This window comes from Microchirus variegatus, assembly GCF_963457635.1.
Source record: "Microchirus variegatus genome assembly, chromosome: 11".
Lineage (NCBI taxonomy): Eukaryota > Metazoa > Chordata > Actinopteri > Pleuronectiformes > Soleidae > Microchirus > Microchirus variegatus.
The window spans coordinates 25986018-26003523 of record NC_139812.1 but is presented as its reverse complement, the minus strand read 5'-3'; the positions used below and the strand labels follow the sequence as shown (position 1 = coordinate 26003523).

The 17506-nt window shown below is 42.1% G+C and overlaps 1 protein-coding gene across 1 annotated transcript in view; it reads left to right on the top strand.

The window, feature by feature from the left end:
- b3gat2 (beta-1,3-glucuronyltransferase 2 (glucuronosyltransferase S)) overlaps window positions 1–16103 on the top strand; it is a gene marked incomplete at both ends in the record, with an annotated part of 57936 nt that extends 41833 nt beyond the window's left edge. Inside the window, 2 exons of the mRNA XM_083898045.1 lie at window positions 1319–1467; window positions 16017–16103. Coding sequence (XP_083754171.1) covers window positions 1319–1467; window positions 16017–16103 — 236 coding nt within the window. The remainder of the gene's footprint in view (window positions 1–1318; window positions 1468–16016) is intronic.
- Between the last annotated feature and the right edge of the window lie 1403 nt (window positions 16104–17506).

The following is a 17506-nucleotide window of genomic DNA, read 5'->3' as shown; positions in this document are numbered from 1 at the left end:
AGGGTTTAGAGATTATATCAGATGTTTGTTTTTTGTTTGAAATAAAGTTTTCACTTTTTAAACTTCACTCCATTATCTCATGTGTAAAATATAATAATGCATTGTTAGATTATATCATTTCCTACATCACACTAATCATGAACATTTTGAATTACATTATAAACAGCACTTTCCTTTGTTTACACGTCATTGCGACCTCATTTTTTTGCTTAAAAATAATCAAGTACTCTTCATATTAGCATTTCATAACCGGATTATATAAATCTGATTACTGATCTAGTGATTTTGACCACTTTTGTACAAATACTGATGGATCTTGAGTACTGGACTGGTTCATCTCCAATATAAACCTTTAAACCGTCAATTTTTAATCTGATTAATTAAATCAGGTTATTAATCTAATGCCTAAGATCATCAAATCGGCTTTCTTTTTGGTTAAAAATGAATCTAGCAGTGTGAGATTAGCATTTTTAAAATCTGATTTTATAAATCTGGTTACTAATCTAGTGATTTTGACAAATATTGTACCAAAAGTAATGAGTAATGAATTGGCTAATCTCTAATATAAAGTTGTATATATAAGTATTGAAGTATATAAGTTGTGTCAAGCCTTCAAGTGTTTGCTTAAAATTGGAATATGTTTTTAATCTGATTAATTAAATCTGGTTAATGATCTTGTGATATTTTTAAATCTAGTTTTGGACCAATATTGACACCAATTATTGGACTGGCTCACTTCCAACGCCTTAGATCATCAAACTGCCTTCTTTTTGTGTGATATGTGGCTAGCTAGCTAGCTAGCTAAGATAGATAGATAGATAGATAGATAGATACGTGGCTAGCTAGATAGATAGATAGATAGATACGTGGCTAGCTAGCTAAGATAGATATCTCAATAACTAGCTAGCAGCTAGATAGATTGATAGTTAACTGATAGATATCAAGATAACTAGCTTGCAGATAGATAGATAGATAGATAGATAGATAGATAGATAGATAGATAGATAGATAGATAGATAGATAGATAGATAGATAGATAGATAGATAGATAGATAGATAGATAGATAGATAGATAGATTCTGCAGTGACGGACATTATGAAGCGTCGGTCATGCTTTTGCTTCTGGCGTGCGGCGTGATGACGGCGACAGAGCGGCAGACCTCTGTGCTAAATGAATTCCGTATCATATCACAGTCATTGGATCCGCTAATGCACTCTATCATCTTCTGCTGTGATTATAATAGACTCATAATATGCTTTTAATTCACGCCGGCTGACCCTCTCTCACCCCCCCCCCCCGTCTCTCTCTGGTTCTCAGGTTTCGCGGTGAACCTTCAGGTGATCCTGGCGAAGCCTCGCGCGCTCTTCATACGCCGCGGCTCGCAGCCCGGGATGCAGGAGTCCGACTTCCTCAAGCAGATCACCAAGGTCACGGAGCTGGAGCCCAAAGCCAACAACTGCACCCGGGTCAGTAAAACCGGCCGCCGTCGCCATGGCAACACGAGTGTCCCGTGACAGAGTGTCCCTTTTGGCTTCATGCTAATGAAGGACCTTTGAAGAGCATTAGCATACGGCAGGACGCTCATTTCCATTTCCACATATTTCAATAAGTACAGTACATTAGTCTAATGTGAACAGAAGGTGCGCGTTTGCATTTTTACACAGACAAATGTAATCCGCGTGCCTTTAAAAAAGGTCCAGTACGCGACACTCTGCCTCAGAAAATGTCAGGAAATATTACATATATGTATATATATAGTATATATTAAAAACATATTATTAGGGCTGAACAATTAATCCACTGCAAAATTCCCTAATCTCTGCCGACTGCAAGGAACAATATTTCATAGAACAAACCAAATTAGCATTTTAGAGTAAATATAGTCCTGACCTTTACACATGATATTCTACTATGCGACTGAAGAAAACATCTTTGTTTCCCACACATCTGCACAAATATCACATAGTTTAATCATTTTTAATGTTATTCATATCGTAATCGCAATTATTATTTCATATTTACTCGTTCAGCCCTTCTCTGTATATACTGTAAATTTGCTGTATATACACATATACATTGTCAGAACTCATTTAACATCCATCTGTAAATCTGACTGTATAGAATGTCACTCTTATATACAATAAGGGTTCCAAAAGGGTCCTTCTTCAAGGGCTGAGGTTCTACCTGGAACCATTTGCTTCTGAAAAACCCTTTCCTAGGTTTTTCAAGAGTTCTTGGTAACACTCATGGTTCCGGTAAGCCTTTAAAACCCATTGTTTTCCTGAATAAATGGTTTTAAAAGAGTTCTTGGTGGAACCTTTATAAAAAGGTTCTACCTGGAGCCAAAAAGGGTTCTCCTATGAGGACAAGCCGAAGAACCGTATATGGTTCTACTTAGCACTTTTATTTCTAAGAGTGTAGATGTATAAAAACACCAAGTGTGTGCATTACTTTTGCTGTGTTTAGATAAGAAATGCCAGAGATATCATCACAAATGTAAGAGATGCATCGCTAACAAAAAAAAGCTAACAGGCTTCAAACCTCGAGATATTCCACATATATAACATCGTACGTGTTCTGCATCATTTGGTTTGAATGTAATGGACATGTTTGTATTTAAATCTTGCTCCCCAACGCTTCAAATGTCCAAGTTCTGCTACGTTAGCGACGCCGAGGGACGCGACAGAGCTCTTTGAATCCCCAGATTTGACTAATGACTAAAACAAAAGGCTGCATCTTCTTTGATCTCTATGCTGGCGCACTCTACAACTCCATTTTTGTTGTTGTTGTTGTTGTTGTTGAAGAACATGTTCCGTTATATCTACATCTATTCAATTTCACGTCAACTTTACTCGTATAAATCACAACGTACATTCATCTCAAGGCTCTGTATATCGTCGGTAACAACTTTACAATATTATAGAGAGCAGAGAAACCCAAACTTGGCATCAGAACCAGACTCAAAGATGTAGTAGACAGGTAGTGGTGAAAGGAAAAAATAGGGGACAGAGGAGAGGAATCTGCTGATCAACACTGTTCGTCCCTACTTCTGTAAACGTTATGTTCTATATTTACAGAGAATCTGTACTTTCTCGTGAGGCGTGTCCTCATTTGCATATCATTCCACTTTAACCATAAGGGGACACTTGGAGGTCAGAACCTCGAATGTTTTTTTTTGGATTAAACCGAATTCCCACTCGGAACGCAGCACGAGAAGGCAATAAGTTCCCTTTTGTTTCCCGGACAAATTACAGTGATTTCCCTCCTCACAGCGGCTCCTCGTGAGCAACAGCACAGTTCATTAGTTGGATATTAACCACGTGATCGCGATGCACTGACCTGGAGAGCGGAGGTGAGCGAGGCAGAAGCCAGATTTGTCTTAATCTAGCTCCGGCGGGTTCACACGTGCGGAGGCTCGATATTAAACTGCACTCATGATAATAATAATAATAATAATAATAACCGTCACAGCAGTAGCTAAACGCTGGGGCCCCCGTCTCCCCGCTGTTGACAGCATGAGCGATGCTCGGCGCTGGCGGCACAGTCAAACTTAGACTCACAGCTTGAATTGGATAGAAGTGGCGTTATAGAGCTATCAATTTTAGTTGTGCGCCGCGACAGCTCAGATCGATGCAGCTCATCTCAAATTACCACAGTCCCTGTCGGCACTTGGTTTTATGAAGCCACTCATCCTCCTGACAGCCGTCAGCGAGCCACCTGAAAGGACTTTTCTGTGTGAGGAATGGATTCTATTATGTTTTTACTTTTTAAGAAACAACCCCCCTCCCCGACCCTCCCCTCCCCTCCCTCGACAACCATCCGCAGGTGGAATTAATTTTGCACCTCGGTTTGTTTACTTGTTTTTAAACGGTTTCCAAACTTCAAAAGCGCTCACATCGACATTACACTTTAATGCCGGTGAACAGACGAGGTCACTGACACCGAGCGGATTATCCAGAGTATCCGTCACGGCCCACTTTGTAGCATGAGATGCTAACGTCGCATAGGTAACGACCAGGTCGTGTTTGCCATTTTCAGATGCACTTTCTCAGACAAAAGCACCGTCAGTGGGGAGAAAAGCTGTGTTCTTTCGACTGCGTGGGTTTTGGCTCAAAGGCATAAACTAGCGCTGGGCACGTTAACAGCGTTAACTGTGCCAACGGTAGCGCATGACGCGCTTCCATGGCAACTGACTGGTAAAAGACACGCATGACATCATGTTTACCTGCCACGGCACCGGAGTCCAGGCGCCATTTACCAGTTAGCTCCGTTAGCTCCATTAGCGCGCCTACGAACTGGAGCGGTCTGTTTATTAAACGAAAAGAGCAGCGCTTACAAATAACCAGCGTACCTGTGTAACTGCGTATGTGTTCCACTTGGTAGCATGAGATGCTAACGTTGCTTAGCCATTTTCAGATGCACATGTTCTTTTGACTGTGTGGTTTTGAGCTCAAAGGCATAAACTAGCGCTGGGTTAAAGCACGACGTGTTTCCATGACGACTGACCGGAAAACGAGGCGTGTGACGTCGTGTTTACGTGCCGTGGTCCCGGCATCCAGGCACCGCTTACCAGTTAGCTCCTTTAGCGCCGTTAGCGCGCCTACAGTCGAACTGGAGCGGTCTGTTTACGGAAAGAGCAGCGTTAACAAATAACCAGCGTACCTGTGTACTGCGTATGTGTTCCACTTGGTAGCATGACATGCTAACGTTGCTTAGGTAACGATGAGGTCGTGTTTGCCATTTTCAGATGCACAGAAAAGCTGTGTTCTTTTGACTGTGTGGGTTTGAGCTCAACGGCATAAACTAGCGCTGGGTTTACGTGCTGTGGTCCCGGCATCCAGGCACCGTTTACCAGTTAGCTCCTTTAGCTGCATTAGCTCCTTTAGCGCTGTTAGCGCGCCTAGAGTCGAACTGGAGCGGTCTGTTTATTAAACGAAAAGAGCAGCGCTTACAAATAACCAGCGTACCTGCGTACTGCGTATGTGTGCCTCTGTTTTTAAAGTTTAGCGTTACTTAAAGAGACTCATTTTAACAATCGGGAGTCACGTAAACATGACGTCAAGGCGCGTCTTTTTTCCGCTCAGTCGTCACGGAAACGCGACGTTAACCGCTGTTAACGCGTTGACTTGCCCACTGCCCACTAGCATAACGATAGGCTAACGATTGTGCGGGAATTTTTGCTTATACTGTGATGGTCGTGTTTAGCGACACACGACGAAGCCCCGATTCAAAAGGGATTAACTGGTGATTGGGGTCTTTGTATAATACAACAACAAGCAATGCAAATAGCAGCGGTGTCACAATTTAGATCGTAAATAGAATATTGATTGGAAAGACGACTAAAACTAAAACGATCTCGACCTCCCAACGCGAAGGTGGAATCGAGGACTTAACCACGAGAATCGTGACGTCCCTACAAATAATCAAATTTGTTTTTTTAACTTGAAGCTAATTCACATGAATTTGTCATCCGTCGTATCATAGACCGTGCTAACAGTCATTACACTCGGAATTCTGGAGGCTTTTATCGTGATTTCTATGGGAATGGAAACATTAGGAGGAAACATTAAGTGGAAAAAGAGACACATTTTGTCATTTGGAGATTTCACCCTAACTGAAGTAACTTCACGTACCAAGTGGGTTCAGATGCAGTTCTATGGATCGCTAGAGGTGTTTTTTGCTACTGCTGAATAATTATACGGATGGAAAACGTCTCTCAGACTGGAATAAAATGTCATTTTTAGGTTTGTTCCCACCATCATCTACTCAGAAACAGTAAAATCATTTTTTTTTCTGCTACTTCTTCATGAGCTAAACAACCTCTAAAATCCAGGAAACTTCAAGGAGCTTCATTTCTACAGCTTTATCCTCCACACGAGGGTCGCGGGACACGAAAAGGCAGAGTCGAAACTGGACAAGTGGCCAGAAAATGTTATTCGTACTAAATTAATGTTTTAAAGCGGAACTAGACCGGAAGTTCCAATTATCGCTGTTTTTTTTGGTGTGTATCTGCATCATTACCTTGTTTATGAAGCCCTGACGGTTCGAAACAAACAGTTCAGCCATTGCTGAGAACGTTGTGTTTTATTGTAATCTCGGGGCTCAACGAGATCACTGAAAATCCCGTTATAGTTACGTAAGCAGCAGTTCTCCTGAACAACCGATCATCCTGCTCCGGGCACTAGTCCGGGCACATCCGGTTGCGTACATTGAACCGCAGAAGAAGAATCACGTCCGTTGTGGAGGTGTTTCACGAGCAACAGTGTCTTCTGACTCTGGGTCTGACTCCGGTTTAAAGTCATAAAGGGACTGCGGTGTGGAGTCGTGAAGAAGCTATTTTTAAACACTGTTAAAACAATGTTTTGATAATGAGTAGCAGTGCATCCACCGCTCTAGAGAGGGAGCTGCGCTTCTGAGAGCTGACGTGATAGATTACGTCACTTCCAGATACCTGGCCAATCACAACACAGGTGGGAAGGCTCTACGCTGGCTGGCCAATCATAACACACTCTGTCTTCTCGGGCGAGATTTATGGCTGAAATAGCGCGACTGACAAGCGCTTCGAAAAGGACAGATTTCAATCGGCTCGTTTACATCAACTAGGAGGATATTGACCATAAAAACAACTTAATATATGTAAGTAGACCTCCATAACTCACATATATGTGCAACAGGACCACTCTATGTGACCTTTAACATTTGACTTTATTGACACAACCAAACAAAGACTGTGGCGTCTCAGGACGACTGCTCAGGTTTAAGAGTGTGGAGGGAGTTTTTCTGCTTCACCTCTGCTGAGGAAAAACTCAAACACAAACCTAAACTGTCAGTTCAGTGCAGTTATTTTGTGTTGTGGAGTGTGACAGGAGAGAGGAACAAAACACACACACACACACACACACACACACACACACACACACACACACACAACTCTCCAGTGAGTAAACTGAACCGACCGTCGTTCCAGTAGCTGCTTCCATCCCTTTTTTTTCCCCACGTAATTCTGCACAAAAAAAACTGGTACTTTTCACTCTCCGTCGACTTAAAATCAAGACGTAGGAAAAAATCTGAAATTTACCGCTTCACCATATGTGTGTAGGTCACATCGCTGCACTGCCAGTGCTCCCCCCCCCCCCCCCCCCCCCCAGGGGGGTTATGGGTAAATGTTCCCTAAAGGGAATAGGATAAAAATAAATAAATAATAAAAACCTGGAGCTGCTGGATCATCATTTACAGCTGCAGCAGCAGCAGCAGCAGCAGCTCTGTGTTAAAACTATCATCATCATTATCAGCCCCATTACACTAATGGAAGGTGTCCTGTCCTCCTGCCCGCTGATATTAATACGGACCATTAGCGGGCGATGACATCATCAGTCGCCGCTGCCGCCGCCACAGCGGACGAGGAGCTGTGACGTCATCGGCCTCTGTCATCGCTTCACGGGATGGAACAGGAAGTGACGTCATGAGTCGTAAAAAAGCAGACGTTGGGCGGAAATAAGATAACACAGGAATCAGAAACTTATATATATATATATATATGTATGTATGTGTGTATATATATATATATATATATATACACCCATATGTTTATACATATATACATACTGGATACATACATACACATATATACACATATACATATTTGTAAATATATATATACATACATATATGTATATGCAGTATGTGTGTATATATATATGTATATATACATATATAAATATGGATATACAGTATGTGTTTATATATATATTTATAAATATGTATATGTGTATGTATATGTATATATGTATATACGGATGTATATATACATATACATACATACACACATACATATATGTATGTATATATATATACACATTTATGTATGTATATATATTTATACATATATACATACATACATATATGTATATATAATCTATGTTTCGACTTTTGTTTATTTTTCACAACGACAAAGACGGTGCTTGTTTGTTTTTAAACGGAGTTCGGTTACTGTTTCAGTAAAATGTCCCATAAATTAATACTATTTTTAAATATTTGCATATATAAAATACTTTTTTTATTCTAATAAAAACTTAGAAAACTGAAAAACTTCATGGACAAAGACGCTGCTCCATGGCCTCATCAAACTCGGTCTTTTGTGGGAGAAAGAGAGAGCCCCCTAGTGGCCGAACTTACTTTGCAAGTCTGGAGCTCCGCCTCCAGTTTCATCGAGCATATTTTTTACGACTTTCCCGTCAACATCCATCCATCATCTACCGCTTTATCCTCGCCGTCGTAAAAACATGAACGCAAAACTAAAACGTAAACATTTATTAGCATCTATTTTACGTTCAGTTTCTGTGTTTTTTGTTTTTGTTTATTGTCCGGTCCGGTGTTTACTCGTGTGTTTACCTCATCGCTCGGTCAGTCATTTCCTCCTCCTCCGACAACATTTTATCAATAACGTTTCTTATTCTGATGATTCTTGTCCGGCGGCCGTGATCTTACAAGGCTGGTTTTCCGCTAACGGACAGTAGGGGGCAGCGGTGACAGCATCCGATCTCGCCCAAAACAAGACATTCAATCTCCTCACAGTGACTCAGAAGCTGTTGATTCAGGGCACAAATCCTGCACAGTTTTGCTTTAACACCAAAAATAAAGTCATTATAGTGAATTCTGAGATTGCAATTTCTGCTGCAAAAAAAAAAACCAGGCGTCAAACTGTTCCAGCAGCTGTGGAGGGAACGAGCGCGAGGCGCTGAACGGAGAAAGAAAAGTGTGAAATCATTTCTCATAAACGAGAGAATAAATCTTTTTCACAGCGAAAAAAGCGTCGACCTGCGTCAAAGAGAAGCACCGTGAAAAGATGGAAGTGCATTTGGTCTTTTTTTCTTTCAATAAATGCCGTTATTTGTTCGTATACGTTCCATTTAAAAAAAGAAAAGAAAAGCTGGTAAAAAACTGCATTAAATGAGACCTAATTAAAGGAAAACAATCAGACTGTGAGTGCTCTGGTAGCAGCTGTGGAGCTTTGGATCATGTCACACAATCCTCTTCAGCAGATGGACTCTTCCAGGTGCTGTGATTTTCATTTTTCACAGTGTTTTTTTTAAAAAAAGACACCAGGCTGTTTTTGTTTGTTTGTTTGTTGTTGTTTTCTTCTTCCTTTTCCATCGAGAACAAAAACGCTAATCTCGCGAAGCAAGTCTTAGGACGGGATCAGACACGGATTCAGGCTGATTTTCAAGTGATTTGGTCATAGTCGTGATTACGAACATCGGGAACGATTGCGTCTGGTTCTCTCCTCAACACCATGACGCCTACTACGACTTTTCTCCTGCATTGGAAGAAGTATAACGTTGCTCAAATTAATCTAAAATCTAAAATCTTTGACTTCACAGAATCAGTTGCTTCTTATGACCTGATTATTTTATGTTGATGTAAACAATAATACTGGACTTGACCCAACCTTAATTCTTTGCCTTGATCCAAATGCTTTTCTAGCTAGCCACCGCTAAAGCTAGCTAGCTAGCACCCAAGAACAGGTCCACTATCTTTCTTGCTTTCACTTCCAGGATCACCTGCAGCACTTTTGGTAGCCATGATTGGCAACTCCTTGCCCCGCCTCCCCAATGACCGATGAACTCGCAGTTTTTTGAACGATGATTGGTCGGGTGTCGTATTTGCAGTGTTGCCGGTTTCCCCCCCAACAAGACACGGCGAGAATCCATGCCACTGTGATTGATAATTTGACATGGTGGACATCGTGAAAGACAAAATATTGTGCAGTACGATGCTAGCATTACCTATATATCGGTATCAGTTATCGGCCCAAGCAAGTATGGAGTATGGACGGTCTTTGTCCTCTTTTTGTCACCCTAAAACAGGTCCACTATCTTTCTTGCATCTAAGAACAAGACCACGACGATCACCTGCAGCCCTTTCGGTAGCCATGATTGGCAACTCCTTGCCCCGCCTCCCCAATGACCTATGAACTCGCAGTTTTTTGAACGATGATTGGTCGGGTGTCGTATTTGCAGTGTCGCTGGTTCCCCCCGAACAAGACATGGCGAGAATCTTTGCCACTGCGATTGATAATCTGACATGGAGGATGGCATCGTGAAAGACAAAATATGATGTAGTCTGATCCCGGCGTTACCTCTATATATCGGTATCAGTCAGACAGACGGTCCATACGGCCACAATCCTTTTTTGCTCTTCTAAAACAAGACCTCGAGCATCACCCACAACTCCTCGGTAGCCACGATTGACAACAACTTTCCCCCGGTGACCTCTGAACTCACAAGAACAAACCGTGCGGCTGTGATTGATAATCTGACACAAATATCTCGAGCAGGATTCTGCCTTGCGATGCGACAGACGGATTAAAAAATGCATCCCATTCGTCCATTTGTAAAAGCTCTCAAGAAGCTTTAAGGATCAGATCACACAAGCCAGACCCAATAAGTGGAACTAATAGTGGTCAGAAATGCACCGAGGCACGTTAATAAAGTACAAATTAAGTTTTGGAGAAACCTGAGAGCCGATGCAAATGAAATAGACGGCGGTTTCATCTTTCCAGTCCTTGGCAACAAACCTCCCCGTGTCCCTCTTCTTCTTCTTCTTTTTTTAATCTACAGCTTCAAATCAATCCGTCTACCTTCCCTCTTCCCTTTTACTCTCTTGCCTCCTCCTGAGCTATCATCTGTCTCCATCTGTTCCTGCCTCCCCCCACCTTTCTCGCCCTGTCACTGCCGTCTGTTGCCATTACTCTCCGGCTCTAACTACATTACGGCTCCTGTCAGTCGTCTCCAGATACTGACCCCGGCCGTCAGGATGAGCGTTTCGGAGCCTCGATTGTCAAGGTCGGGATTCTGAGGGGCTCTGTGATCTGATTGTAGGAGCCTTTCCTGGGGGATTGGGCGGAGGCTGCAGCCCGGGCGTTTGTCTCAGTGAACGGAGAAAGGCCACTGACATCGAGTCGCTTCGAATATAAACTGAACAAAAAAACGGACAAAACAAAAGGCTGAGGGAAAAGATAAAATCTGTCAAATCTCTGTTGTCATTGGCATTTGGGTTAGAACGATTGGTCCCACTGTATGTGTATATATATATATATAGGTTTGAGACATGGCAGGTGCATAACTAAGGGATTTAACATTATTATTATTACGTCATTTATGTTTTAAGTAAACATTAAAATAAACACATAAACAAAAATACACAAAAATGAGACACTTATTGAACGGGTACTGCACAAGTCTATCAATGCAAGGGGACGTCCGTCTGTCACATAACTATCCAACGATTTGATTGACAGGTTTGAAATTTGGTAGGTGTCTCACTCGGGACACCAGTGCTTCGGGTTCCGACTTTGACCATGTTAGGATAAGAAATGCAGGAGATATCGGTAGAAACGCGACAAATATATCGTGAAAAGTGCCGCCACTGCTCTCACACACAGCGCTTGCTGCGTTCATTCAATCTGTCATTGAATTATTTAACAATGTTATTATAGCACAATTTATGTTTTTTATGACCCACATTTAACAGAAAACCAAAAACTAAAACCATAAACAAAAATACACAAAAAGCAGACACATATTCAACGGGAATTACATCTATATATCTAAGTCTATCAATGCAAGGGATGTCCATCTGTCTATTTATCGCATAACTGTCCAACGATTTGATTGACAAGTTTGAAATTTGGCAGATGTCTTACTCAGGACATCAGTGCTTCTGGTTCCGACTTTGGTGATGTTCGGATAAGAAATGCAGGAGATATCAGTAGAAATGTGACAAAGGTACAAAGGTACACAAAAAGCAGGCACATATTGATCGGAAACTACACAAGTCTATCAATACAAGGGACGTCCGTCTGTCCATTTATTGCATAACTGTCCAACGATTCTCTTGACAGGTTTGAAATATGGCAGGTGTCTTACTTGTGGCACCAGTGCTTGCGGTTCCAACTTTGACGGTGTTCGGATAAGAAATGAAGGAGATATTGGTAGAAATGCGACAAATATATCACGAAACAAGGCGGCTCTTCAAACTGGACTTTGCTCTCTCACACAGCGCTTACTGCATTGATTCAACATGGTTATTATGACATCATTTATGTTTTATGTAGTACATTTAACCAACAAATACATTTCATAAACAAAAATACCCAAAAAGCGGTATTGGGCTATGAAATGCAAGAGATATCGGTAGAAATGTGACAAAAGGCACATATTGATCGGAAACTACACAAGTCTATCAATGCAAGGGCACGTCCGTCTGTCTTTTTGTCGCATAACCGTCCAACGGTTTCCTCGACAGGTTTGAAATTTGACAGGTGTCTTACTCAGGACACTTGTGCTTGTGGTTCCGAATTTAACGATGTTTGGAATAGAAATGCAGGAGATAGCGGTAGAAACGCGACGGGTATATCACGATATATAAACGAGCCGTTTCCCGCTCGTGTTGCGCTTAAGGTTCTGCGCCGTTCTTTACAAATGTCTTCCTTCTGATGGAAAACAAACACGGCTGCGTTGTCCTCGTGTCATTAAGGAAAATAACAAACCCTCTTTCGGTGAAGTTGCTTGAGGAGGAGGACGAGGAGGAGAGAGAGCAGAGGTAAGAACGAGTACAAATCCATGAGAGGGAAAAGTGGACGTGATGAGAGAGGAAAACAGAGGGGGGAGGGGGAGGGAGGTGTGTGTGTGTGTGTGTGTGTACATAATTGGCGTGCACACACACACACACACACACACTCTTGCATACGTGCACAAACAGAGGGACGGTCCCTCCTCTCCCCACTGCTCGGTGGTGACGCTTTAGCGGCTGCTACATTAGCCTTGTTAGATATGCAAAGTGGGCCAATTAGCAGCACAGTGTGCAGGAAGTGACATGTTCCACCTGAAGGAGCCCAGAAACATCGGCGGCGTTCACAGCCGGCAATAAATCACTGCGAGCCTCCGTGTGCGTGTGTGGGGAGTGTAGTGTTGGACAGGAAAATACCACACACACACACACACACACCTGAATTAAAAGCTAATTCGCCACAGGCTAATAAAAAACAATCAATAGCCCGATTTGAAACTCTGACGAATCACAACCATCGTCTCTCCAGGAAACGATCACTCGGCTCAGCCCGCGCTCGCTCGCTCGCTCGAGTGTCGCCGTGAAATTGGCTGCAAACAAAAGACGAACAGCTGCAGCGGCGGCGTCGTCCGCCGCCTTTGATTCCATTTCAGCGGTGTTTCTCGCGTGGGGAAATCACGCCCTGGTCGAGCGTCAAATTTCGACATCGGGACGAGCGCCGAGCTAATTCTGTCGCCAGGAAAACATCAGCGGGCGAGTCTCAGAGGAGCGAGGTAGAAACTGGAGTCAAGCTGCCAGGAATCACATGCTGCCATTTTTTAAACGTCTGCAAAAACACAGATGCGTGTTCGCTAGCACAGAAACAACATAACGTCATTAGCATTTATGTATTTATGGACGTCATGGCTGCACAACATCCTGGAAAATTGTTGACGTACAGTAGATGTTGCAAAGAGTTTGAATTAGAAAGTTTGATAAGGAAAAGAAACAGAACACAAAGATCATCTGCATCGTTTCAGGAAATGACTCTGAACGCTGTAGTACATATGCCAGGCCTGTGCTTGGCGCTGTAGCGCTGCCACGCAAAGGAACTTTTCTTTAATTATATAAAGCTTTTGTCAAATAAATATAAAGTTACAGTGTTCACGATCACTGCACGACTAAGGAAAGAATATAAAAGTTACCGTGAAGCAAAAGCGAACAAACAAACTCCAAACACCAAACGAGGAAAACGACGACAAAGACAAAAGTAACCGAGATTTTCACACAAAACTAGCATTTCAGATCTCCCAAAATGCCGTTTCCATGTGGATTAAATGCCAATATGATAAAAAAATAAAATAAAAAAACATTAGGGGATTCATCTTGACAGTGTTTTTTGTGTGCTAGCAGCTGTTAGCAGCTATCAATGCTAGCAGCTAAACCAAAGCAAAGCAGAAAGACTCAAACATGTCTATTTTACATACATTAACAACCACGCACATCGACGTGTAAAACAACGCAGGTGTCAAAGGTTTCTGTTTTGTTTTGCTAGCTTACCTGTGTTTCTTCCTTCCTTCTTTTCTGAGTCCATCAAACAAACTAAGGTTCGTAATCCAAAGTGTTTAATCCAGAGAGCAGACGGAGGTTTTTACTCAGCTACACAACCTGAGTGAGGCTAATAAGTTAACTCCGGTCAGGACGCGGCTAACGTTTAAAAATCCCCCAAATAGTACAAACAAACAAAAGTACATGTGCTAAGTGCTGCACTATTTATGCACAGGTTGACCTGGGGAGGAAGGCAAGGACAGGGGGTGGGCCGGGTGGGCGTGGTCATGTAAATGAGGGGGGGGGAACTAAACCAAGGAGTGGAATTGGAGGTTGAAGTGAGTAAAGCAGAGTTCTGACAGTGGTTTAGGCTAAAAACAAGAATAGAGCTGTCGTGTGCATGATAACGTGATTTCACAAATACTCGTGATAATATCGTATCGTGACTTAAACATCGTGATTATATCGTATCGTGGTTTTTTGGCAATTCCTACCCCAATACAATAAGCAATAGATTATAAACTGTACTTTTATTGTACTTTTGGTTTTATTTTTTAGGTTTTGTTTTCATTTCTAAACAATTTAAAAGTAAAACATTGTCATAATGTTTGTATAAAATGCTAAAACGCTGTAACCCATACTTTTATCATATTGTTTTGCATTATTTTATTTGAATCGGGGCTGGGTTTTTATTTCTAAACATTTTTAAAGTAGAACAACATAGTAATCTTTGTATAAAACATAGTTTTGTTTATTGTTGCTTGTTCACCAGTGTTGTTATTGGCTTGTCAAAAAAATTCACACATTTTTACGACATATGTTTTACAACGATGCCATTTTCCAACTGTGGGGGGCGCCCAAGAGCAAATCCTACACCGTGTTACAGGCTTTGACCATCAACTCTACTGATATAATGGTTCCTAACATACAGTAACGTCTAGAAAAGTTTTCTTTTTTGTCTTAATTAATTTCTTATTTTTAGGGCTGTCAAAAGGTTACAATTTTTAATCAGATTAATCACAGGGAAGCTGTGGATTAATCACGATTAATCACGATTAATTACCATTCGTAAATATGCCGGAAAAATTCACATTTTCTCTTTATATTGTTGTGGAAATATAAATGTAAAGAACAATAAAATACTGTAAATAACTTGTAAAAAATAAACATTACATTGTAAAGAACCCACATTATGAGACATTATAAATATATAGAAAAAATAAAATACTGTAAATAACTAAATAAGCAAGTATACATTGCACTGTAAATAATTCAAATTATAAACAAAATATAAAGTATAGAAGTGAAATAGTTTTCTTACTAAACCCACAACAGAAAATTCCTCATCAGCACCTTTGAAGCACTGCTTCTACTAGTTAGCGTTAGCGTCAGCTAGCATTCGGACGCTAATGTTAGCTGCTGTCCCCGTTAGTTAGACAAAATAACTGTTCAGTACCCGTAGCGCAATGAAAGTGAGAAAGTGCGTTAATGCGTTAAAAAAACGTTTAAAGCGTTAATTCCACAAATTCATCATCCTGCGTTAACGCGTTTGTGCGCCACCTAGGTGCATTTCTCCGCCTACTCCACCTGCGACTCCGTCGTTGCTCAGAATCCTCTGACTTGACTGAGTGTGGGAGCAAAGTAGCAAATAATTGCAATGGATTACAGACATTTTTTCCTCCAGTGACACATATATACACACACACACAAAAAAAAATGGCTTTCAAATATCAGGTATCAGCAGCTTTAATCCAACTATCGGTGCATCAGTAAAGCTGTGCCCATCCACCTGCGGCGGGGGCTGCATTCATCCGAGCAGAACAGCCTCTTTATTCTCTCTGTGGTCGGCGGCTTTTCCCTCCGTCAGCGCCTTTTCTTATCCGTCTTCCTCTCTTTTCCCCTCCTCCTCCTCCTCCAGGTCCTGGTCTGGCACACTCGCACAGAGAAACCTCACCTTGGAAACGAGACCAAATATCGAAAGGACACAGTGATCGTTGAGGTGTGACGGGAGGAACGGCCGAGCACGCGCTCCAGAAGCAGGAGGCCTTTGTTGCCGCCTCCGTTATCTTCTGGCCGGGGACTAAAGACAGACGGCATCCTGCTCTCTCTCCTTATCGGGGTCATTCAATCTGTCGGTGGTGGTGGAACGTGGAACTCGGAACGTGGAGCTGCATGATTTCAAGACTTTGGCAAAAAAAAATCACACAAAAAAAAACTGGATTTGTGAGGACGTGGATGAGCTCATTTCTGCAAAACTGGGATTTTGGGTCATTTTCTCCAATGTATGGATGTAAAAAACAAAAAAACAGAAGCAGAAATGTTAAAAAACAAAAAAAGACAAATGCCATGTGACTCATTTTGAATCATTAGCTGTGTCATTGTGTTGTTCCATAAACAAGGCTAGGTTCAAGCGTATGGTGTTTTTTTTACGGAAGTAAATACTGGTGCTCGTCGCTAGCTATGTTTACATGGAGAGTCAAAGTCAACGGAATAAAAGCCTCATCCCGAACAAGAGGGCTGGTATATCCGGCAGAGCATCATTCGGATCGGAGTTCGTTCGATCTGTCGATCCGATCACGGCTTCCTGGTTCCTGGCTCCATGAAGACAAGACGAGAAGACGGTATGAACCTTTTGGTATGGAAATAACGCGATAGCACGAATGCTTCGGGGCCCGAAACGCATTTTAGAACAATGAACGGACATGAAAGTCGCAGAAGTGAAGGTTCTTGTTCTTGTTAACGGCGTCTTCATTATCACACGTTAACGCATGACGCGGTTTCTCTGACGACTGACCGGAAAAAGACGCACATGATGTCATGTTTATGTGCCGTGGCACCGGAGTCCAGGCACCGTTTACTAGTTAGCTCAGTTAGCTCCTTTAGCGCTGTTAGTGTGCCTACAGCACGAATGCTTGGGGTCGAAACGTGTTTTAGAACAATGAACAGACACGAAAGTCGCAGAAATGAAGGTTCTTGTTCTTGTTAACGGCGTCTACATTAGCACACGTTAACGCATGACGCGGTTTCTCTGACGACTGACCCGGAAAATGACGCGCGCGATGTCATGTTTACGTGCCGTGGCACCAGAGTCAAGGCACCATTTACTAGTTAGCTCTGTTAGCTCCTTTAGCGCGTCTACAGCGCGAATGCTTGGGGCCGAAATGGCTTTAGAACAATGACTAGACACAAAAGTCGCAGAAGTGAAGTGGTTACTGGCAGTTAAATGCCGTTTACGGCCTTTAGTGCCGTTAGCGCGCCTACAGCACGAATGCTTGGGGCCGAAATGCGTTTTAAAACAATGAACGGACACGAAAGTCGCAGAAGTGAAGGTTCTTGTTCTTGTTAGCGGCGTTTACATTAGCACACGTTAACGTATGACGCGGTTTCTCTGACGACTGACCCAGAAAA